This window comes from Platichthys flesus, chromosome 11 (assembly GCF_949316205.1).
Source record: "Platichthys flesus chromosome 11, fPlaFle2.1, whole genome shotgun sequence".
Taxonomy (NCBI): Eukaryota; Metazoa; Chordata; class Actinopteri; order Pleuronectiformes; family Pleuronectidae; genus Platichthys; species Platichthys flesus.
In genome coordinates, this window is record NC_084955.1 from 18,138,087 (window position 1) to 18,159,441 (window position 21,355).

The 21,355-nt window shown below is 43.0% G+C and overlaps 4 protein-coding genes across 5 annotated transcripts; 3 read left to right on the forward strand and 1 right to left on the reverse strand.

Annotated features, from left to right (window-relative positions):
• The first annotated feature begins 1,497 nt into the window (after positions 1-1,497).
• On the forward strand, positions 1,498-4,299 carry wnt4b (wingless-type MMTV integration site family, member 4b). The gene is made up of 8 exons (XM_062400095.1): positions 1,498-1,586; positions 1,937-2,090; positions 2,190-2,274; positions 2,374-2,505; positions 2,801-2,943; positions 3,032-3,172; positions 3,263-3,425; positions 3,519-4,299. The coding sequence occupies exons 1-8, from the start codon at positions 1,498-1,500 to the stop codon at positions 3,686-3,688; spliced, it is 1,077 nt and encodes a 358-aa protein (XP_062256079.1). The 3' UTR covers positions 3,689-4,299.
• Positions 4,300-5,358: 1,059 nt separating this feature from the next.
• Positions 5,359-9,678, reverse strand: cdc42l (cell division cycle 42, like). Its single transcript, XM_062400072.1, has 6 exons — positions 9,590-9,678; positions 7,776-7,880; positions 7,596-7,668; positions 7,377-7,486; positions 6,508-6,705; positions 5,359-6,386 (listed from the first exon to the last, which is right to left on the reverse strand). Exons 2-6 carry the CDS (start codon positions 7,878-7,880, stop codon positions 6,297-6,299), a joined length of 576 nt encoding a protein of 191 aa, XP_062256056.1. The 5' UTR covers positions 9,590-9,678; the 3' UTR covers positions 5,359-6,296.
• A 603-nt stretch (positions 9,679-10,281) lies between these two features.
• Positions 10,282-14,935, forward strand: mlf2 (myeloid leukemia factor 2). The gene is made up of 8 exons (XM_062400050.1): positions 10,282-10,587; positions 12,061-12,169; positions 12,266-12,301; positions 12,916-12,969; positions 13,078-13,206; positions 13,451-13,610; positions 13,818-14,033; positions 14,288-14,935. The coding sequence occupies exons 1-7, from the start codon at positions 10,544-10,546 to the stop codon at positions 14,027-14,029; spliced, it is 744 nt and encodes a 247-aa protein (XP_062256034.1). The 5' UTR covers positions 10,282-10,543; the 3' UTR covers positions 14,030-14,033; positions 14,288-14,935.
• An 857-nt stretch (positions 14,936-15,792) lies between these two features.
• On the forward strand, positions 15,793-19,962 carry LOC133965438 (gamma-enolase-like). 2 transcript variants are annotated; one of them, XM_062400004.1, is made up of 13 exons: positions 15,793-15,875; positions 16,348-16,433; positions 16,648-16,743; positions 16,855-16,913; positions 16,993-17,062; positions 17,169-17,302; positions 17,395-17,617; positions 17,710-17,907; positions 18,046-18,122; positions 18,345-18,469; positions 18,560-18,668; positions 19,124-19,182; positions 19,351-19,962. In XM_062400004.1, exons 2-13 carry the CDS (start codon positions 16,349-16,351, stop codon positions 19,418-19,420), a joined length of 1,305 nt encoding a protein of 434 aa, XP_062255988.1. In that variant the 5' UTR covers positions 15,793-15,875; position 16,348; the 3' UTR covers positions 19,421-19,962. The 2 variants fall into 2 exon arrangements, with proteins under 2 accessions (XP_062255988.1, XP_062255989.1); XM_062400005.1 differs by lacking the exon at positions 15,793-15,875 and adding an exon at positions 16,058-16,077.
• Positions 19,963-21,355: the final 1,393 nt, after the last annotated feature.

The following is a 21,355-nucleotide window of genomic DNA, read 5'->3' on the forward strand; positions in this document are numbered from 1 at the left end:
TTCGTTCCAATATTTGTCGCCACTGTGTTTTCTTCCCCTTGTCTAAATGTCACCCCTTCTTCTAAGACAATATAGGGAGTGGGAGAGAGGGAGAACGAGAGGGCAAACGCGGGGGAGACGGAGGAAGGGGAGGAGGGGGGACTTGTAAAATGAGCAACAAAGTTTGGGAAAATTAAACATTAGGTAAGACACTTTCTCACATCCATACACATGCACACGGAAACGCCGCGTCATTGATTTTGATGGGAAGATTTCGCAGAACACCACGTGGATCAATAGTCCTGAATGGATTCCGTAATGATGTCAATAAAAGAAACAAAAGGGTGGAATTTGTGTTCTCATTGCGTGTCTTTGTTTTCTTGCAGCAGAAGGAATCCTGCACACACGTTCACATGCCAAAAAACATGGGAGAGGACTTATCACTTTGAGGACTGCATCTTTGTGTCTCCAGTGGAAGCTCAGAATTTAGGTCTCATGTCAGACAAGCACAATACAGAGCAAACTTACACTCTTAGTACTTGCGTAGTACAACTATTATCCTGTTCCAAAGCCTCCACCTCGCCTCCTCCACCTCCTCCTCCTTCCTCGGCATCACTCCACACCCAGGTTTGCGCCTGTCCTCTCTCTCCCACCCTCACTCTCTACCTCCTATATAACCCATCAATCCCAGCTCTCTGCTCTCACTCATTCTTCCTCTTCCAACCTGGAATGGACACTTTGGTTTTCCTCGGACCGACCTCAGTACCCGCTGACCCAATGTGATTGGGCCTTTTCCTCTTAAAAAAACAAACCAAAAATCTTTAATTGGATTTCCAACTTTTTGGGGGAGTAGAATTTCACTAATTTGTCCAATTAAATTGGAGACGAGGACAAATCTTTGTATCTAAGAGGATGAGTTTTGCTTGGAGTTGGTAGAACCTCCCTGAGCATGCGTTTGCTGTCACTGACGGCGTTTGAAAAGAAACTGATGAACGTCTTTTCTAATTGAAATTTGGAGAAACTTTTGTCCAACCAAACGGCGGAATCACTGGATATCACAATACTATGAACTGGTAAGAATCAGTGTTACTTTTGCAAACTAGGATGAGATTTTAACTGGTAAAAATACTTTTTGATGAATGTTTGTTCAAAGTACTAGGTCTGGTTTTGGATGAAAACAGAATCTCTGTAGTAAACTGTTAACTTTTGAAGAAACAACTGCATGCTCATGTGAACTAAACTCTGAAACACTGAAAATGTGAATTTTCCTTGAGGTTTATTAGAAATGACATTGAACAGGATGATTAGACATTTCAGCGGTGGATGTTACTATTCTGTAATATTGTCATTTGTGCAGATATGTGGGGATCATCCCCTGACCCAGGATCAGACCCATAAACCAACACCACAGCAGACGACAGGCAGACGGGCAGATCAGCTTCCACTGTGGAGACGGGCAGCGTGCTGTCCAGAGACCCAGCCTGACGCACGGAGACGGACAGACAGACGGACAGTCTGATGCCAACTGTCTCCACTGTCAATCTCTCGGCACCACTCCTCCTCCTGTTGCTATGGGCAGCCAACCCCACCATGGCAACCAACTGGCTGTAAGTTTAGCGTGCGAGCGAGGAATGGAGAGAGGGAGTTTGTTTGTCATGCTGTAACTTTTAAAAGATGGTGACATGTCTCTAAATCTCTTTCAGTTGCTCGCCTCTCTCTCTTTGTCTCACTGCTGGTGACCTTTTCTCTTTTCTTTCTCTCCGCCTTCACTGTGTCGTCTCTGTCTTCTCCGCCTGTGTTGCCCTTGTTTCCGTCCTCTCTAAAACTCTGCCCGGTCGTTACCTCTTCATCCTGTTTTCTTCTTTCACTCCCTCCCTCTGCTTAATTATGCACCTTCCTTTCTTACCCTTCACGTCTGGTCTGAGTCACACCACCAATCACCATTTCTCTGTCCCAGCTCCCTGGCGAGGCTGCCTCGCTCCAGGCCTGTGTCTGGTGCTGCCCCATGTGCACGGCTGAGGGGGCTGACCCCCGGGCAGGTGGGGGTGTGCAGGGCGCGGGGGGAGGTCATGGAGTCCGTGCGCAAGGCAGCGGAGATGGTCATAGAAGAGGTACAACCAGAGAGCACATAGAGGGTCAGGACTCACATGCACCCCCAGCAGCTTTGTGACAATGTGTTTGTCTTTGATGCATATTACTGTCTATCCCAGTGCCAGCACCAGTTCAGGAACCGCCGTTGGAACTGTTCCACCACCCCACGTGGGATCAATGTATTTGGCAGAGTTATGAACCAAGGTACGCTCATTATTGTCGTAACCCATTCTCACGCAGAATTTCCTGCTGACACATTGAGCAAACTTTTATTCCTGCATCCTGTTTTCATTCTGCATTCAGGCACTCGTGAGGCGGCCTTTGTGCACGCGTTGTCCTCCGCGGCAGTGGCGGTGGCTGTGACCCGGGCCTGCACCCGCGGGGAGCTGGAGAGGTGTGGCTGTGACAGGAAGGTCAGGGGGGTCAGTCCTGAGGGTGAGCTTGGAGTCTGTTGCATGAAAATGGAGCTGGTAAATCCACCCAGCAGAAACTGCCTGAGTTTTATGCTTGTCGAAACTCACGGCATATACGTCTACATCCTGGTGTGTCACAAGGACCATAGGGGCCAGATGTATGAAGTGTTACAGCCTCAGACAGCAGTGAAGCAATGGTTTCTGCCTTATGTGATCCCATTTAAAAGTTTTTTCCCATTGTCAACTTAAAAACATACAGAGAAAGAGTTCTGAGGATCCAATTGTCCAAACCACAATCTTCCAATGTCCCACCGCAGGTTTCCAGTGGTCCGGCTGCAGCGACAACCTGTCCTACGGCGTGGCCTTCTCCCAGACGTTTGTGGATGAACCAGAGCGAGCCAAGGGTCTGTCAGCCGGACGACCACTCATGAATCTCCACAACAATGAGGCTGGTCGAAAGGTTGGTTCTGTTCACTCCCAACACGTCGATCTGTGAGAGTATGATGTACAATCAGCTAATCTCACGTTCACCATCCTGTCCCCCTCAGGCCATCCTTCACAATATGCAGGTGGAGTGTAAGTGTCACGGCGTCTCCGGCTCCTGCGAGCTGAGGACCTGCTGGAAGGTGATGCCTCCATTCAGGCGTGTCAGCGTTGGGCTCAAGGAACGCTTTGATGGAGCCACGGAGGTATCAGCAAACACCTTCTGTTTGTTTAAACCCTTCATGATCCTCTGTAATCTAAATAATGTCCCCAATCTGACATGGTCCTCCTCTTAGGTCCGTCTGACTCGTATAGGATCCAGGACTGCTCTGCTCCCCCGTGACCCCCAGGTCAAACCCCCTGCTGCCAGAGACCTTTTGTACCTTGCACCCTCTCCAGATTTCTGCCACCTTGACCCTGAAAACGGTATCCCTGGGACTGCTGGGAGGAGATGTAACGGTAAGATGAACAGCAAGTTGAATCCGATCCAGAACTAAAAACATACTTGACAAAATACGGGTATTGATTCTGCTGTCCTTTAAAAAAACGCAGGAACCTCTCGGCTGGCACCAGATGGCTGCGAGCTGGTGTGTTGCGGCCCAGGATACAGAGCAGGTCGGGCGGAGGTGGTGCAGCGCTGCTCCTGCAAGTTCTCCTGGTGCTGCTCCGTCCGCTGCCAGCAGTGCAAGAACACAGTCACCATTCACACCTGCAGAGTGTAAGACAGCTCACACAAGGTCAGGCCGACAGAAAGACACGAGCAAAACCACTAGACAGACTCTCCTGCACACTAGACGAATTAAAGACGACAGAGACAGGCAGATGATCCGCTGGTAGCCTCAGTGCAACTAACCTCCGCCGCAGCTGTAGAGTGAAGTTTGACGATTCTGTTATAAAAGCTGCAAAGTTAACGCAAAGATCTAAAAAAATAACAAAAAGTATGAACAGTGAATAAGGCAGAAGGTAAAATCACTTTCTCTTCTCTTGAACTTACTCAACACTAACTCTGAAACGGACAAGTCGTCTATGACACACAAAGACACACACACACACACACAGCTCCTCTCACCTCTCACAACACGACAAGGCTTTAAAAGCTGAACGTAACAGAACTAACACAGAGGCACTATTTTTTGTGTCATGCAAACTCTTTGAATTGTATCGTAGACTAGCAGGTCGTTGAACATTTACTATATCAATGTCTTCCTCTCTGCCCTGGTTTATTTATTCGTAAATCTTCACGTCAGCCTCCGACAGTGATGTAACAAACAGCAGGACTAGAACATCTACTCACATCAGGTCTGTCTTGTGTGTTGTCCCTCCCCGTCCTCTATTCTGTATGCTCCTGCAGGAGCAGTGCTTTTTGGTTTGATCAATAAATCTAATAAACAAATGTAGTTTTATCCAACAGTTGCTTCTTAAGTTTCTTGTTGACAAAGACCTTGATATTCCTGACTAAAGTGCATGGGTTAGCTGTAAAGTTAAAGGTGACCTGTGGATTTTTGACCACTAGAGGCTCTAGGAGCAATGTTTCTTTCTCTTCTGTTAAATTTGTGTGGTTCTGTTTTCTGTTTCAAACCTTCCTTCACACATGAGGAGGATTAGTCAGCGTGCAGCTCTGCACAAAACCTTTCAATTTTAGATGCGGCCCTTCTCTGCATAGACACAGAAGGGTGTTGATGTGAATCTCTGGCGAGCGGGTCTTTGTACATACATTGCTGCTGACTACAAAGGGTTGTGTGAATGTGTGGTACGTGCAAGATGTTAAGCGCAGTGACTGTTGTTGCAAAAAAAAAAACTTTTAATTTACCAGCAGAAGGCGACAAAGAAAATAGGTAAAAGAATGCAGGTTTCAAAATATCAAAGCAACACTATGCAAAATTTCAGAATTGCTTTTTCAAAATTAGTTTTGTGGTTCACAGACTTGGTATAGGGTGAATAGAACCTCTTTCCTTCCCACTCCTCAACCAGAGCATCTGTTGGTGCTCTGTTTAACTGTAGATCGGTTAAAAAAAGACTTAGAAGTCGTTAAAAAGCTGCTTTTATCTCCACCACTCAGCGAGGAAACTTAAAAAATGAAGAATTCTAAACTGGGTTTGGAGTATTTGTTACAGCAGCAGCTCATCTGGTTCAGGAAGCTGGGGATCATGGGTTTCAGTTCAGTGAGTGGGACTAGGCAGCCAGCGCGCCGGTCAACACAATGACAGGCTTTGTTTGTTCTCTAAATGAAAACCACTTAATTGCTTGGACACAGAACCCAATAGAACTTATCACCACATGTTGCTCAGTAAAAGTAACATGCTGTTGCTTTAAAAGATTGTCTTTCCGACATATAGAAGAGTATGTGGTAAACATATTTTCCCTCAAACATAAGAAGAAAGGCTACGTTACATGTCATTGAACCATTTTTATTAAAAATATCCTGTGATTACAAACACCCAGAAATTTACTATCAAAGGTTATCATCTCTTTCTCAGTCGAGGTTGAGATCTTTTGAAAATATCACAACTTAATTTTTTATATTATCGTTGACTCAAAGTTGGTAGTCTAGCAATAGAAAAAAATCTGGATAAAATAAAAAGTCAAGTTTTCAAAATGAATAAATGCAACAAAATAAATCCCAAAACAAAGTCACAGAATTAACACAGTATAAACAAAAGGAGAATAAAATAGAAATTCAAACGTCATCTACAGAAGAGGAATTGGTGAAAATGCACTTGGCCTCTCACCAACGTTTGGAAGAGAGAAATCATTTCAGAGAGCTACCTTTTTTTGGAGTGACAATAAATCTCTCATGCTTTCATTATTCAATCCACAAGGGTCCGAAAAGAAAGCAAACACCAATTAACATTAAGTTGCCCCATTAAATGTTCTAACTAAAGTTCACTAAAAACTTAATGTTAAATGTAACTCGAGTGTTTAAAAGCCCCAAATGACTGCAAGAGGTAAAACACAGAGGAAGCTAAAGGCAACTTTAGAAATGAGTCTTTCTTTAAAAAAATAAAAAATGGAGCAACAGTGACAGGCAGGGGGGGCCCGCCCCACCTGAATGTTTGTAGAGACAACACTGCAGTTTGGAAAAGCTTTCAGAAAAGGAGATAGGTGACACTTGCTGGATTTACTGCTGAAGTTTCGCTGCTTAGCCTCTTTCAATGTTTATATTGAAGGCACAATCAGTGTACGCGTGTGTTAGAATAAGTCTCAATGGCATTGTACCTCCCTTCCCCTTTTGTTTTGTCCTTTTATTCATAATGGCCATTGATTGCTCCGGTGTTTTGATTCACCACAGCTATTTCTTACACTATCACGTCTCTCAATGGGGTTGTTCGTCTATAGCAGAATGCACTTTCTCTTGGTTTTGGTCTCTGGAGGCTCCAATGCTGCCAGGATCGCCTCGTCAAACACATTCTTAAGCCCTCGCTGCTCAAAGAAGAAGAAGAAGAAGAAGAAGAAGAAGAGAGAAAACACAAGTTAAAAAGAGAAATTTACAATTAAATGCTTGACTGTCACTTTTGAAGTGTGTTGAAAATTTGCCACACACCTGTGTCAGAGCAGAGCACTCCACGTATTTGACAGCCTTGAGCTCACGTGCCAGCTTCTCTCCCATCTCAGGATAGAGGGGCCGCTGTTTGTTCTTTGCCAGCTTCTCAATTGTGTTGCTGTCTTCCCGCAGGTCCATCTGTGTGCCCACTAAAAGGAAGGGTGTGCGTGGGCAGTGGTGAGAAATCTCAGGAACCCACTGAAAAAAAGAAAGTGATACAAAAGATTATTAATACTTAATTTATATTGTTATTGAACTAGATGTGTTTATAGAACAAAATATATCAAAAACGGAGACCTGGTATTAAACGTCTGGTCAGATTTGTAACGTGGTTTCTTTAGTAAACAGAACGGTAAAGATTTATATCTGACTTTAACGGAATTTACACTATGTAATTTTGTAAAGGTAGTTCTTACACAGTTTACGTTTCAACAATATTCAGTGTGAGAACTTTGGCTTTTTTATAAAAGGATGTTGCAGAGAAAAGTGTTTTTCTTAATGTATCGAGCGGTTAAATTGATTGTTTTAATATCAGTGTTTTATTGTGTGAACAATATCTGTTCAAGTATCAAAAAATGTGATACAATCCTCAGCCCATAACATGTCATTAGAGCTTAAATGATTAGGTGATTAATCAATCAGTCAATTGAGAGAAAATAACAATATTCAAACGATACAATACAATGATGACGTCAACTTAGGTAAAATTGGACAAGTTATAGACGAAGAAAATGTATAGATTAATTAAGAAAATACTAATAAATAAATTAAACCCAAAGTGACCGATTTATTCACCAGTTTGTTTGAGTCAAAAATCAAGGTCATGTTTTTTTTTCACAATGAAAGATAAAAAAATATTAGAAACTGACCTTTTCTTTGACATTTTCAAAAGATGAGGGGGAGACGACAGAGAAACATACGAGGAACACGTCTGTCTGTGGGTAACTGAGAGGACGCAGCCTGTCATAATCCTCCTGACCTGAGGGCGGCAGTCACAAGATAGAAAGAGCAGGGGAAGTTTTTAGTTTAGTTTCAGGGTGGCAGAAATGAGACAGAAAAGAAGAGAGTTTGGAAGACCTTCGTGTTACCTGCTGTGTCAAAAAGGCCGAGTGTGTAGGGCTCCCCCCCGATCATCACCGTCACAGCATAATTATCAAAAACCTTTGAGACAACAGAAAAGATTATTTGTCAAATCCAGCACGTCTGATTAAATGGTGCTTCTGAGTCAACGTATTAACCGTGTGCAGCTCTTTATAACGTGTACTTACCGTGGGCACATATTCTGAGGGGAACTTGTTGGTTGTGTAGGAGATCAGTAGGCAGGTCTTTCCTACTGCACCGTCTCCTACCACTACACATTTTATAGTCTGCATCTGCAGTGGGGAAAATAGAAAATAGGAAACATCACATGTGTGTCAACATGAACTTCCAGCAGACTGGACAGTCAGCCAGATGCAGAGGGGAAGTAACACATAAGAAATGCTTAGTAGGGTCACTGATATCTTTTTATACAGCAATGACTAACACATGAAGAACCGAGCAGGCAATATAAACAGCAACAGACCGGGAAGTGTGTTGGGCTATAAATCCATAATGTTTTATAGGGGAAGTGGTGGAAAGTACATTTATATTTAAGAACATTTAACTAAAGGTAAGCACGATGCGAATATGACGCATTTGTTAAAGATACATATATAAAGAAGTTATAATTAGCTTATCCTAAACCATCTCTACCATTAAATATCAATTTCACATTTAAGGATCAGTAACAATATTCCTTTAGTTTTGTGCATTATAGAGATAAAAAAGCATAAAAATCTGAATAAGAGAAACACCTCTCAGTATAAAACAGAAAAAGATATAAAAGATTTACTGCTAGGGCTGGGCTATATGGTATCAAGATAAATCTGTTAATAAGTCAATATCAAACCATCATATTAAATGTCAAATTTTGTTTCAGTCTAGAATAAACACTGATTTTTGCACGGTTGTGGTTTTAAACTCTTTTTGTGAGCAGAGAATGACACATTTTACAAATCTTACCATTTTAATACAAATTGAAAACAAATTGTGTATTATAGCTCCTCATCATAAACCATAAGTAAGATGTGTTGTACAGTTATATTGCTTTTATTGAAAACTATTTTTTGATGATATTGTTGTTGTTTTATTCCCCAGTCCTATTAACAGCAGGTCTGTTGCATCTGTTTTAGCTAAATTAACCTAATAAAGCGGTGTAAAGTTCCTAATGTCCCACATATGACACATACTTAGTAATATGAGCCATCAAATCCTTGTTGAGCATTAAAGAAATAGAGGAAATGATTTAATGTTGTGCCTGGTCTTCCTGATGCTGAGTGTGTAACTCGATTAGTGTATTTGTGGCTGTATTGGCCGGCCCTGGCTGCTGATTGAAAAATAAGAGCGATCTGAACGTCAGGCCTGTTGTAACATGTGCGAGCAAAGGTTTATTGATGACAGTGAATCACTTCCGCATACTGGGTGCTACATACCACAGATGTTGAAGAAACCACGGCCTATACGCCCGGTGTCATATAGAAACGGATACTGCCCAACACTTCCGCTAAATAAACACATTTCTTCGGCTGAAATGTGGAGCAACGAAAACTGATTAGAACCTTCAGCAAAACAAAACAAACAAACATTGAAAACACAGAAGAGAGACGGAGAAGAAGGCGCAGAGCCAGGTTGTGATTATTTAGTGGCTGTGTTAGCTCAGATCGGTGAAGTGAGGACGGAGTCTGTCAACTGTCAAGCGAATGTGTCAGCTAGCTCGTTTATCACACTAAACACAGGTGGGTTTAGAACCGTAACCGGAAGAAATTAAAGTCTCGACCAGCAGTTTTGGCAACTTCAACAACCGCAGCCACGTTAGCCAACTCTCAGTCCCTCTCAATGGCAGAGGAAGTTTCAGCCCCGTACCGCGGATTTATATCCCCGACAAACACGCCCTTCCTCCGCGCGGAGACTTCACACTACTCGGGAGACTCCGCTGCGTGTGTCCGGAGGTTTGGTTTGGTCTAAATTATCATCTTCACACAGTTTCTCTGTCTCTACTCACCGCTTTTCTTCTGGCAGCTTAGGCGTTGGTTACATCCGGGTTTGAGGGTCGATGAGTGAGCGCAGCCGCAAACAGGACGAGCCCCAGTCCCTGATGAGGAATGGAAACACCGCCCCCTGCTGGACAGAATGCTCACGTCTGTCCATCTGCCTGTCTATCTATTTATACATCTATCTATCTATCTATCTATCTATCTTTCTCTATACATCTCTCCACTAATTATCATTATTATTTGGGATGTGGAAATATATAATATAATAAATATAAAACTTGTTGTGGAAGCCTGCAAATACTGCGCAGAAGTGGACTACGCAGGATTCATTTAATTTAATTTAATTTATTTTTTAAATTTAATAAAAAGGTTTAATTTATTTTAATTTAACCTATTTCAATTTAATTTAATTTAATCTAACTTAATTTAATATTATTATTTTTTATATAATATTTTTTATATATTTTGCATATATATATTTAAAAAAATACTATTATTATTTAGGATGTGGAAATATATATTATATTATGAATATATAATACGATATAATATAATATAATATGAGATAAAATAACACAACACAATGACACCATAAAACTGTTCATTGTTGTGAAAGCCTCACAACAGGAAACGCTTTATTCTGAAACATAACACCACCGGAACCACAACTGCTAGATGTGATGCTAACTTGACAGCGCAGCTCCTTCTCTTTGTCAGAGGACTGACTTCCGTTTTCATGTCGGGTCCAGGTTTCTGGAATTTGCTGTGCACCGACGCTCTGAGCGGTCTCTGCGGGAAGCTGTAGCGGATGTTTAGTGTCTCAGTGGCCGAGAGAAAGTCCAAACTCCTCGGTTTCAGCCTGACCAGAGTTTCGCGTTCATTAATCTGCCTCATCCTTGGAAAACGCGACTGTTTACCTAGCTAGCTGGCTAGCATCAGCCAGCTGAGTTAAAGATCTGAGCATGTTTCGGTTCTTGAACGACGTTGATGACGACCCCTACATGATGTGAGTACTGACATCAACCACACTGGGCTTTAACCCGGTCGCATCCCTGTGTGTTTTGCACGAGCAGCGTCCTGGTTTGATGGAACATGTATTTCTCCGGTGGCTTGAAGCAGGTACCTTTCTTGACTCCAGCCAGCTGTGGGGGCCTACGGTGGTGGTCCACCATATTGGATAGACAACAACTACAACAACGCTGTCAGAGCTCAGCAGTGTTCGGTTCCCAGATCAGCAGCTGAAACACTCAATGATCCTCATGTGTGTCATTTAACCTTGTTGCACCGAATGCAGTTCCAGCTCGTGCTATGTCTGCTGCAGCCATTTCGATCTGTGTTCCAGATCAAATGACAGCTTTATTCTGCTATAACGTATTTACACAATGCTTATCCCTTTATATTGCAAATGCATGTAAGTTTTAATTGCTGCAGATCAACCTGAACTTTACTAGATACTACATGATACCACACTGCTTAGCAGAGGTTGTGGAAGTTTTCATAAGAATGCATCAAATCATTTGTATTTATCAGTTAACTTCATACAAAGTCCAATAGACAGAATAAAACTCAATCATATCATTATTTGATGTGACCATCACTCACGATATGACCATCAAGAAAATTTGTTTTGCTATTGATTAAAATTATGTTGTGATAATTATTGATATTGTTTTATTTCCCAGCCCTAACGCACTTTATCTTAAAAGTAACAATGCCCTCAGCTACACCTGTGCACAGTTTGTAATGGTACTTGCTGTACTTGGTGCCACGTGTCTTCTCCGTGGATTTAGTTTCGGTGGCTCTATTCATGTTTTCCCAGATTGACTCGATGTGGAGATCAGGGCTCTGTGGAGGCCCTGGCCACACATTACAGGACTCCTTGAAGATGGTTCTTAATGACACTAGCTGTATGTTTTGGGTCATTGTTTTGGTACAGAATGAGATTGGGATCCATCAGACACCCTCCTGATGGATAACAATGTAAACATGTATTGTACCTTTATTCATAAAAGCTCGATTACATGGGTAAAGCCAATCCGATTTATAGACTTGCTTTAACACACGGGTTATTAGATTAAAATCATGAAATTCTAATCCACTTTTGTTGGTGGGTCCTGTTGTGTTGTCACCAATCTCCCAAGATCTGGGGAATCTTACTGCAGAAAACTAGCTGAGCGGCCGAAAACAGAGAGACTGAAACGAGATGAGTCGCTTTATCCATTCCCTTAAGTGTTTCTTAGACCTTTTTTTTGTGCAAGTAAAAGCAAAGCTCTTCTAAGTTATGAAGTTCAAAGTCTGTAGAAAACCGGATGTTGCTGTGTGAGTGTTCTCCGGGACACAAATTGTATGTCTAGGTGATCTGTCACATCCTGGTAGATATGACAGGCTTCACTTCCTGTATCATTTACAGAATGCATTTACCTACGTGAGTCTCGTTAACGTCAACAGTGAGATCATAAATATTTCTGATTTCTTCTAGGGATCCATTTGCGGCTCACAGGCAGCAGATGAGTCTGTATCAACCTTTTGCTATCGACCCTTTCGCTCTCGCCCCCCAGATGCAGCCACATCGTGCACCACGTAGACAGGTAACCTGATGCTATGTTTCCGGATTGTACTCCTGGGTTTTGTGTATAAATCCAATTAGTTAACTGATTTTACAATTGTTTCACATTTTCTTCTAGGCCGGTCCACTGGCCCCCTTCGGTATGATGGGAATGGTGAGTAGTAGACCTCCTACAACTGCAGGAAGTCAAGGCCTGTTTACAAAATGTTTCCGATAACGGAGCTTATCAAAGATTGTCTACAAATGAAGACCAAGTCTACAATTTTATCTTTATTCCTGCTTATTGTTGTTATTCTGGTTTATGGTTAATAGGGCGAGAGTAAGGATCACATAGAGGCTAATTCTGTTTTTTAAATAAGGGCTCAGATGAAGTTGCTGAATTTACAGTCAAATGTATGTGGATGATGTGGTGATTACCTGTTTGTTACCTCATTACAGAAGACCCATACATTTTACTTTGTAAAGATTTTGTCAGAATAGTTTGTAATGTCTCTGTGTGTTGTAGTTCTCGTACAATAACACATATATTAGCATTCTGTAATAAAGCTTCAAATGTCAACATGGAACTAATAAATACAAATACCTCGGTCAGTATTAATTACAGAACACTCAGCTCAGCTGTGGGAAAGATAATGGATACATCTCTGCGTTTGCAAGATAACTTGGTGTTTCAGGAGTTATTCTCCTCCAGGCGACTTCCCCTTAAATCTAACTTGTTGAAAACTGCAGAAACACCATTAAAAGATCTCATTTAATGTATGTTTTCAGGGCGGTGGATTCATGGATATGTTTGGCATGATGGGAGAAATGATGGAAAACGTGGTGAGTGAGTTTCTTTCAGATAAACAGACGTATTTACCCTCATGACTGAAGCCTGTGATTCCCCAGTTCTCCGTCTCACCTTGTTGTTTGTTTTTTATTTTCTTCTAGGAAAGAATGACCAGTACACAAAACTGTCAGACGTTTTCCTCCTCAACAGTGATCTCCTACTCCTCGACAGATATAGGGGCTCCTAAAGTTTATCAGCAGACCCAGGCAACGAGAACAGGCCCTGGAGGGGTGAGATTAACTTCAGTAACTTATGAGAGTTAAAATCCAACAGCGTGTGTAGGTAAATTGTTGTGCTTTGTTAGTCCAGGCATGACTTTGACTTTCTAGCTCCAGAAACACTTTAAATGATCAGAACTTGTAGTGACTGTAAACAGATCATGTACAGTATAAACATCATTTCAGAGTGAGTTCACACACAGTGCAGAGTATCCTGCTTGTTTTAGTAAACTGAGCCTCCCCCCTTTCATCTCAGATCCGTGAAACGAGGCAGTCGGTGAGGGACAGCGAGAGCGGCTTGGAGCGTTGCGCCATCGGCCACCACATCGGCCCTCGTGCACACATAATGGAGCGTTCGCGAAATCGCCGCACAGGAGACCGCGAGGAACGGCAAGACTTCATTAACCTTGACGAAAGTGAGTCTTTCAGGTGGAAAAGACCATTTCATGATAGTTGATGATTGCTTTTTTCAGCTCAACTTGGAATACCAAAGAGAAGTGAATTTTAAGTTTATCTTTATTTAAAACCAAAGTGATGTCTTATATTAGAGTCAATACAGCTACAATCACATGAGATATGAGTTTTTCTGTGTTACTAACCAACCTCCCCTACATTCCTACTAGGTGAGGCTGGAGCGTTTGATGATGAGTGGAGGAGGGAGGCAGGAAGGTACGTCCCCCCGAACGCCCGGGCGCTTGAGTACGGCCGCGATCGAAGGGCAGTAGGCCCGCAACTGGCTCTTCCTGCCCCTCCTAGCTCGTCACCCCCCCCAGGTCCTCGGCACGAGTCCCCCAGACACCGTCAGCCCCAAGCCCGCCCACGCTACGACTGGTGAGAAGGTAAGAAAGTTGAGCTCATCACGTATATATGTACCTGATGAATAATAACATATGTCAGTACAGATATATCACTAATGCTCCACAGGTTTATTTTTGTCAGTTATAACCCTGAAAATAAGGGGAGTCTGTTGTGTAGGAGCAGTATTTTGGACTGACCACCGTGATTCGTATCATACAACAGAGGCCTCGGTTGTCGGCTGTTCTTTTGTAATTTTTCATATTTTCTAACACACACTGTGTTGTCGTCCCTGCAGGTGTCACAATTCACGAGGCGACCACAAATGGAGTTGAGGGAAGATTTCCCCGATGCTGTGAACCAAGTTGAAGACGGAAGTTGATGATTGTCACAACTGGCTGTCGTAAATGTTTGATATGACTGGACTGTCTATATATAAACCACATATTACACACACACACACACACACACATACACAACAACCCCCCTACACACACTTGATAGATACATTTACAGTTCAACTTCTCTACTGTGACATTCAAAAAAACACAAAAAGTGGATCTCTTGTGCAAATTGGGAATAACTACACTCACTTTATATTATACTCGTCCTCAAAACTTTCCATGTGTTTTTGCCCACTGCACGTAAGTGCTACAGTATACAGTACATCTGCTGTACAGTCCATTTTATGTTCGTGAAGACACTAGTGTGTCTGTGAATTGAATTGTATACTGTTAACTAATTAATCTAACTAAATAAAAGTTCATTAAACATTGTTAGATAATTGCAAAAATGTGTGTCTGTTGTGGTTGTGTTTGACGATCGCATGTCTTCTATATTAACGTGTTTCATAAAAACAAATCTCACAAGCTTCAATGTAATGAATACGCATCAAAACCTGTAAATCTATGCTTTTTTTTAAGCCTCATAAAATGTATCAACACTTGTCGGTTATTTGAGTGTAATTTTGTGAGTCCTCAGAGATGCTCTGCCTTTTACATGTGTCTGTGTGCCTCCTCTTCCCTGTGACACCGCGTCTGCAGGTCATGTGACACCCGGATGGAGCACTCCCCCCGCGGGCTCCCTGCCTGCCTCCTTCTGTGCTCGCTGCTTCTTTAATTACATCCACACGCTATTTTTAAATCCACATCCACCCTCACCAACCCCCAGCATGCAACGCTCCTCACACCTGTCTACCTGTCGTCTTGTCTGCTTTAATCCCTGCCATCAGATCTTTGCAGTCCCCGACAAGGTGGCTCGGTTTGTAGCGTCTTGCCTTTGGGGAGATGTATCCTGCTCCTTTCTTTTCTTTTTTTGATATCATCTACCTGTCATCTACATCTGAAGTGTACTGATGTTCATTTTTCATTCCTACAGCAACCCCCCCCCCCCCCCCCCCCCCCACACACACACACACACTTCAGAAGCACGACAGCACTGCCTGCATTTCAGAGCAACCAGATAACCTCTTCATATTGGCCATTGTCAGGGACAGTTTTTGTCAGTAATGTGTATATACTATACTATACTCTATATCAGGTGATGTCCATACAGCAAGGACATACAAAAGACAATGTTGGACTCAGATTTTGCAGCGGAGCTCTTTTTCACCACATTTATATTTCCTAAGTCATCAAATGGGAGAATGTGACCATTGCTATTCTGCCCTGTTCCTCCATCCTCCCTCTCCTCTCCAGCATTGTTCCCTCCCCTCTGCATCTCCCAATGACTCACACGCTCCCCCTCCCCCCCGGCGTGTCATACGTTTTTTTTCACCCCATCTCCCCCCTCCCACCTCCCGCCCCCGTCCCCCGTCCCTCTACCTCTCCATCTCATTCGCCCACAGTCGCTCACTTCTCTCCAGCAGGCTTCAAAACACGCTGCAGGTAATGTTTAAAAGGATTGATCTGTTCCTCCATTCCTTCCATCACTCTGCACCTCCTCCCTCTTCTCCTCACCTCCTCCTGTCTTGTGTTTTCTCACCATCTCCCCTCTCCATTGGTCCACTGTCTCAGTCACTGTCTGAAAGAGCACAGAAATTGAGGTGGCTTGTGGTCCGGAACAGGTTGAAGGTAGATTCATAAATAGGTATTGGTTATTAGCTTTTGATTTATGTTACCTTCTCTATCCGTGTGTGTGTGTGTTTGTGTGTGTGCGTGACAGCATCTTCACAGGGAGCATCTTTCCACAGCTTTACATCCCTAAGGCTGCGTCACTAGCATCAGTGAGGGAGAGAGTGTGAAGTCATTGTGACTAATGTGAAAAGATCATTTCCCCTCGTTGTACACCGCTTGGAGTGTATAATTATACATACTGAACTGTTATGGAGTATAAATATGTTTCCTCTTTTTTGTACAGGATGTCTATAGTTAGTATTGTTGCCAGGGAGATCCTGGACTCCAGAGGAAACCCCACTGTGGAAGTAGATCTGCACACAGGCAAAGGTTAAACAATAAATGCATCAAAAAGCATATCACTCGTGTTTTTGTCCAATTGCCAGTTGGATTTGTGTTAGTTTATGGGCTTGACAATTCTGCCTTTCCCTTTTTCTACTTCTCCCTCCTCCTCCTCTTCCTCCTCCTCCTCCTGCTCCTCATCAACCCTTCACCCCTCTACCCTTCTACCCCTCCCTCCACCGGCCAATCCTCTGCCCTCCAGGTCTGTTCAGGGCTGCTGTGCCCAGCGGTGCGTCCACCGGCATCTACGAGGCTCTGGAGCTCCGAGATGGAGACAAGACCCGCTACAAGGGCAAAGGTAAGGACTGAAAACAAGATGTCTCCTCTTTCCGGTTTCATGCTCCCTCTGTTTTTGTCTGCCGCTGTCTGAAAATGGACATATTTATCCTCCTCTGTCCTGCTGTCTCAGGTGTAACAAAGGCTGTCGGTCACATCAACGACAGCCTTGGGCCTGCCCTCGTCCAGTCGGTGAGTATGAGAGCAAATCTAAAGGAGAGTGGGAGGAAGAGGAGGAGTAAATCGGTGAAATCTGGCTCTTCTATTTCAGGGGGTCAGCGTGCTGGAGCAGGAGACACTGGACAACATGATGATTGAATTGGACGGCACTGATAACAAATGTAAGACTCGTCCCGTCATATCTTATGCATGTATGTGTAAAGACATGTGTCTGCTCCAGTGAGTACCCAGTGCATACATGTTAGGACTCATCTGTGTCCCCTACAGCTAAGTTCGGGGCCAATGCTATTCTGGGAGTATCACTGGCCATATGCAAAGCTGGTGCTGCAGAGAAAGGTGTCCCCTTGTACCGCCACATCGCTGATCTAGCAGGAAATGGAGAGCTGGTCCTACCAGTTCCTGTGAGTCCTGTATTAATGATTTATTTTGTGCACATATTCTTCCAAACATCATATGCTAATTCATTTTCCTACCTTATCTGCACCATATTCAGGCATTTAATGTGATCAACGGGGGCTCCCATGCTGGTAACAGACTGGCTATGCAGGAGTTCATGGTACTTCCTGTAGGGGCCGAGTCTTTCCGTGATGCTCTGCGTGTCGGGGCTGAGCTCTACCAGACCCTGAGAGAAGTGATCAAGGAGAAGTACGGGCAGGATGCTACAAATGTGGGCGATGAGGGAGGGTTTGCCCCCAACATACAGGAGAACAGTGAAGGTAAGAACAACCACCACGCAGAAACAATCTCCTGATTCTTCTTCTCATAGCCTGAGGTGTTGGTCTTACTTATTCCTGTGTCACTGCCTCAGCCCTGGAGCTGATAAAGACGGCCATAGAGAAAGCGGGCTTCACGGACAAAGTGGTGATTGGGATGGATGTCGCCGCCTCAGAGTTTTTCATGGAGGGCAAGTACGACCTGGACTTCAAGTCTCCGCCCAACGCCGCCCGCAACATCAGCGGTGAAGAGCTGGCCAGCATCTACCAGGGCTTCATCAACAACTATCCAGGTGAGTATTGTGAGGTGTGCTTTAATGGTCATCTGGAAAACATGATGGGGATGATCCCATCCAGTAGCTGAGCCATTACACCATCATTTTACATGATTTCACAAGAAGTGATCTCACCTACCCTCCCTCCTCCTTCAGTTGTGTCTATTGAGGATCCGTTCGATCAGGACGACTGGCCCGCTTGGTCCCAGTTCACAGCCTCAGTGGGCATCCAGGTAAGTGATTGCAAAATGTGTAGTGACATTCAAGAGTGTCTTTCATGACACCAGACTCCATGCCCTGAGTTTGTAATACAATCTGAGATTATTTGGAGAAGAACAGAAATAGATTTACAAAAGTAGGTTGACAACAAGGGTTAATATTTCCTGCTCTGTACAGAACTGATACTGTTGCCGTGAGTGAGTGAGAAAACTCAGTAACAGCTGATGTGTTTGCAGGTGGTTGGAGACGATCTCACGGTCACTAACCCGCGCAGGATCCAACGAGCCGTGGAGGATAAGGCCTGCAACTGCCTGCTGCTCAAAGTCAACCAGATCGGCTCTGTCACAGAGTCCATCAAGGCGTGAGTTGATGCTGCGTGTCTGATGCAGAAACACGTGTGAATGCAGTTGTCTGCATGTGTGAGCTTGTTAGTAATACGCTGCGTCTTCAGGTGTAAGCTGGCCCAGGAGAACGGCTGGGGTGTGATGGTGAGCCATCGCTCCGGAGAAACAGAGGACACTTTTATAGCTGACCTGGTGGTTGGTCTCTGCACTGGACAGGTAACACACACAAACACACGCACACAAACACACACTCACACACACCATAACACCTTGCATTGACTGTCCTGTGATGACAGTGCATAAATGAGACAATCTAAAATTAGACAATGCAGCAAATTCCCATTGCAATAGAAGTATGGAAACAAACAATACTGAAACAATAGCGCAGTGTGCAGTGGTAACTCAAGTGATATAAGTAATATGTGTCACATGTATAACAATGTAAGCAATAATATTAAATAACAAAATGCTAAAAGAGTAGAACATTAATAATCCACAGATCACGAAAGCTGTTATATTATTAACTGATAATAAAGAAAGACGATGATTGTGAAAATAACTGTTGCATCATTCCTGATACTCATCAATTACTATTGTTTTATAAGAAATTAGTCACAAAGCAGCTGTATCTGTTTCCCTCTGTGGTTCTTAATATCTCTGTCTCCCTTTAGATCAAGACCGGAGCTCCCTGTCGATCAGAACGTTTGGCCAAATACAACCAGCTCATGAGGTGGGACTACACACTTTACTGTATATGTGTATTTACATGTTTATAAAAAGTCTTTAACACGACTTATAGCATGTATGCAACTTATTATCCTTCTGCATTTCTCTTCACTTTCCCTCATTCCTTCATCTTCTGTCCATGTTCTTCCTCCCCTCTTCCTCCTCCCCTCAGGATCGAGGAAGAGTTGGGTGACCAGGCTCGCTTTGCTGGGCACAACTTCCGCAACCCCAGTGCCCTCTGAGTGCCAGAGCTGTAGGTGCAGCACAATAAATATAAAATGACATACAAATCATATATATATATATATATTATAATTCCCTGGCAGGTATAATGATGAGATAATGACTCACCTGTTTAAATTAACTAAGACTTAACTCAACTAACTGAAACACTTAGATTTAGCGACACGTTTAAGCAAGTGACTGGCGTTAATGATCACAGCCAGTTGCAGCAAAGCCTGTTGGGTAAAAACCCCAGCATCTTGCCTCACAGCACTGACTCGCACTAACCTTATTGCACTTGTTAGTCTCTTTCTCTTCGCTGATCCCTGTATCTCCTCATGACTCACTGCAGAAAGTTTTGATCTGTGTGCCGTGTTGTTTCCTCTCCCTCCTCTTCGTTGCGTTGTTTCTGATATGAATACTAAGCAGCTTGTGCTTCACGATTGTGTGTGTGTGTGTGTGTGTGTGTGTGTGTTGCTTTGTCAGTCTTAAGGTGAAGCTCACTACAGAAATCGATAAATGTTACTTCAACCCTAAGCTTTCTGTGAATCTGTCATTTCTCTCTTCTCTTTGTTGGTAATTTATGACTCAATCGTGGAGGAAAAGCAGAAAACGACTTCTGCAGTCCTGCTCTTTAAAAAAGGGGAAACATATATATTCTCATCACAGCGGGTGTCAGACGTCCTACCAGCATCCTGCAGAAAAAAAACTCAATGTCATTCCTGCAGGCACCATTCTGCTGGAATAGCATCCTGCAGGATTTACAGTGATTGTTTTTCTGTATGACTTTCACTCTGCATGATGATCGTGCACAAATCCTGCAGGAACTGAGGAGGAGTCCTGCGGTGCCGCTTTGAACGTACCACATGAATTCAGAAGAAATTCATCCTGCAGGAATTAGTTTTAGCATTTCAAGCATTCAGCCGAGTAAAGGAATAAACAGCGCTGATGCATGGACACTACATCTTTATGTATATCAGCAAGTTTACTTTATACTTTATAAATACTCAAATACAGGCTCTAGTCAGCTGTTAAACACAACTATCTGGCTGAAATGGCTGTTTGAGGAGTACAATGTGTAATTTATGTACATGTTGAGGAATGCAGCTGGTATCGCTATAATTGTTATTAGTAGTAGTAGTGAAATTCAATCCATAGACAAGTTACAAACAATAAGAAACTACCATCAGAGGAGATTTTATAGAACTCCATCTAGAAAAAACATATTTTCACAGTCTGCCTTTTCCACTCGAGCATCAGATACCTGCAACTTAAACTCATTCTCCAGTTCTGTAAAACAATGGTTACTGGATACTGAATTGTTTTGTCATTGTCATTTGAATTCCCTTCGTGTCCTCTAATGTACACTGCATGATTTCACATTGCTAATCATTTGGATATGTGTGCTGTCTATGTGCTTTATTCCATGTTTTCATGTGTCGTATAGTCTGTCATTGGCCAGGCTTGTGTGTTTTTATATGTGCTTATGTGCCTTTTTCCACAAGTCGACATGTTTGTCTGCCTGTCTCAAATTTCCTGACCTGGAAAGAGGCCTGAGGGAGAGTTTAAAAAACAAAAGACAAGTGAAGTCTGAATAAATAAAATGAAAGAAGAGAATAAATGAAAACATATATCTCAAAATGGATATTCATGGTTTTCCTAAAACATTAAATTAATGATATGTCTTAGGAATAGTTAAAAAACATGAGAATAATAATAAAAGCTACATAAGATTGCAATGCAGAGCATGAAAACAAGACAAGAAAATGAATCGTACATCGATGACATCAGTCACTGAAGGTAAAACTAACACAAATACTGAGACATTCAAAGATGTGACAGTTTTTATTATTGCCTCCAGCACATCTGTCTGTATGGCTCGAGCTCACATCTGTCCCCAATCACGTCACGTGCCGGCAGCTGTCGCGATATTTTAACCGACGGCGGCGCGTGAC

Excerpts from the sequence above, each read along its gene's own strand:
- wnt4b (XM_062400095.1), top strand. The coding sequence starts at position 1,498 with ATGCCAACTGTCTCCACTGTCAATCTCTCGGCACCACTCCTCCTCCTG. Across the intron at positions 2,275-2,373 it reads TGGCAGAGTTATGAACCAAG|GCACTCGTGAGGCGGCCTTT; the intron begins GTACGCTCATTA and ends TTCTGCATTCAG. Across the intron at positions 3,426-3,518 it reads TGCTGGGAGGAGATGTAACG|GAACCTCTCGGCTGGCACCA; the intron begins GTAAGATGAACA and ends AAAAAAACGCAG.
- cdc42l (XM_062400072.1), bottom strand. The coding sequence starts at position 7,880 with ATGCAGACTATAAAATGTGTAGTGGTAGGAGACGGTGCAGTAGGAAAG. Across the intron at positions 7,669-7,775 it reads CCTCAGAATATGTGCCCACG|GTTTTTGATAATTATGCTGT; the intron begins GTAAGTACACGT and ends GTTGTCTCAAAG. Across the intron at positions 6,387-6,507 it reads AGTGCTCTGCTCTGACACAG|CGAGGGCTTAAGAATGTGTT; the intron begins GTGTGTGGCAAA and ends TTCTTTGAGCAG.
- mlf2 (XM_062400050.1), top strand. The coding sequence starts at position 10,544 with ATGTTTCGGTTCTTGAACGACGTTGATGACGACCCCTACATGAT. Across the intron at positions 12,302-12,915 it reads CCTTCGGTATGATGGGAATG|GGCGGTGGATTCATGGATAT; the intron begins GTGAGTAGTAGA and ends GTATGTTTTCAG. Across the intron at positions 12,970-13,077 it reads GAGAAATGATGGAAAACGTG|GAAAGAATGACCAGTACACA; the intron begins GTGAGTGAGTTT and ends ATTTTCTTCTAG.
- LOC133965438 (XM_062400004.1), top strand. The coding sequence starts at position 16,349 with ATGTCTATAGTTAGTATTGTTGCCAGGGAGATCCTGGACTCCAGAGGA. Across the intron at positions 18,123-18,344 it reads CAGCCTCAGTGGGCATCCAG|GTGGTTGGAGACGATCTCAC; the intron begins GTAAGTGATTGC and ends ATGTGTTTGCAG. Across the intron at positions 18,669-19,123 it reads TTGGTCTCTGCACTGGACAG|ATCAAGACCGGAGCTCCCTG; the intron begins GTAACACACACA and ends GTCTCCCTTTAG.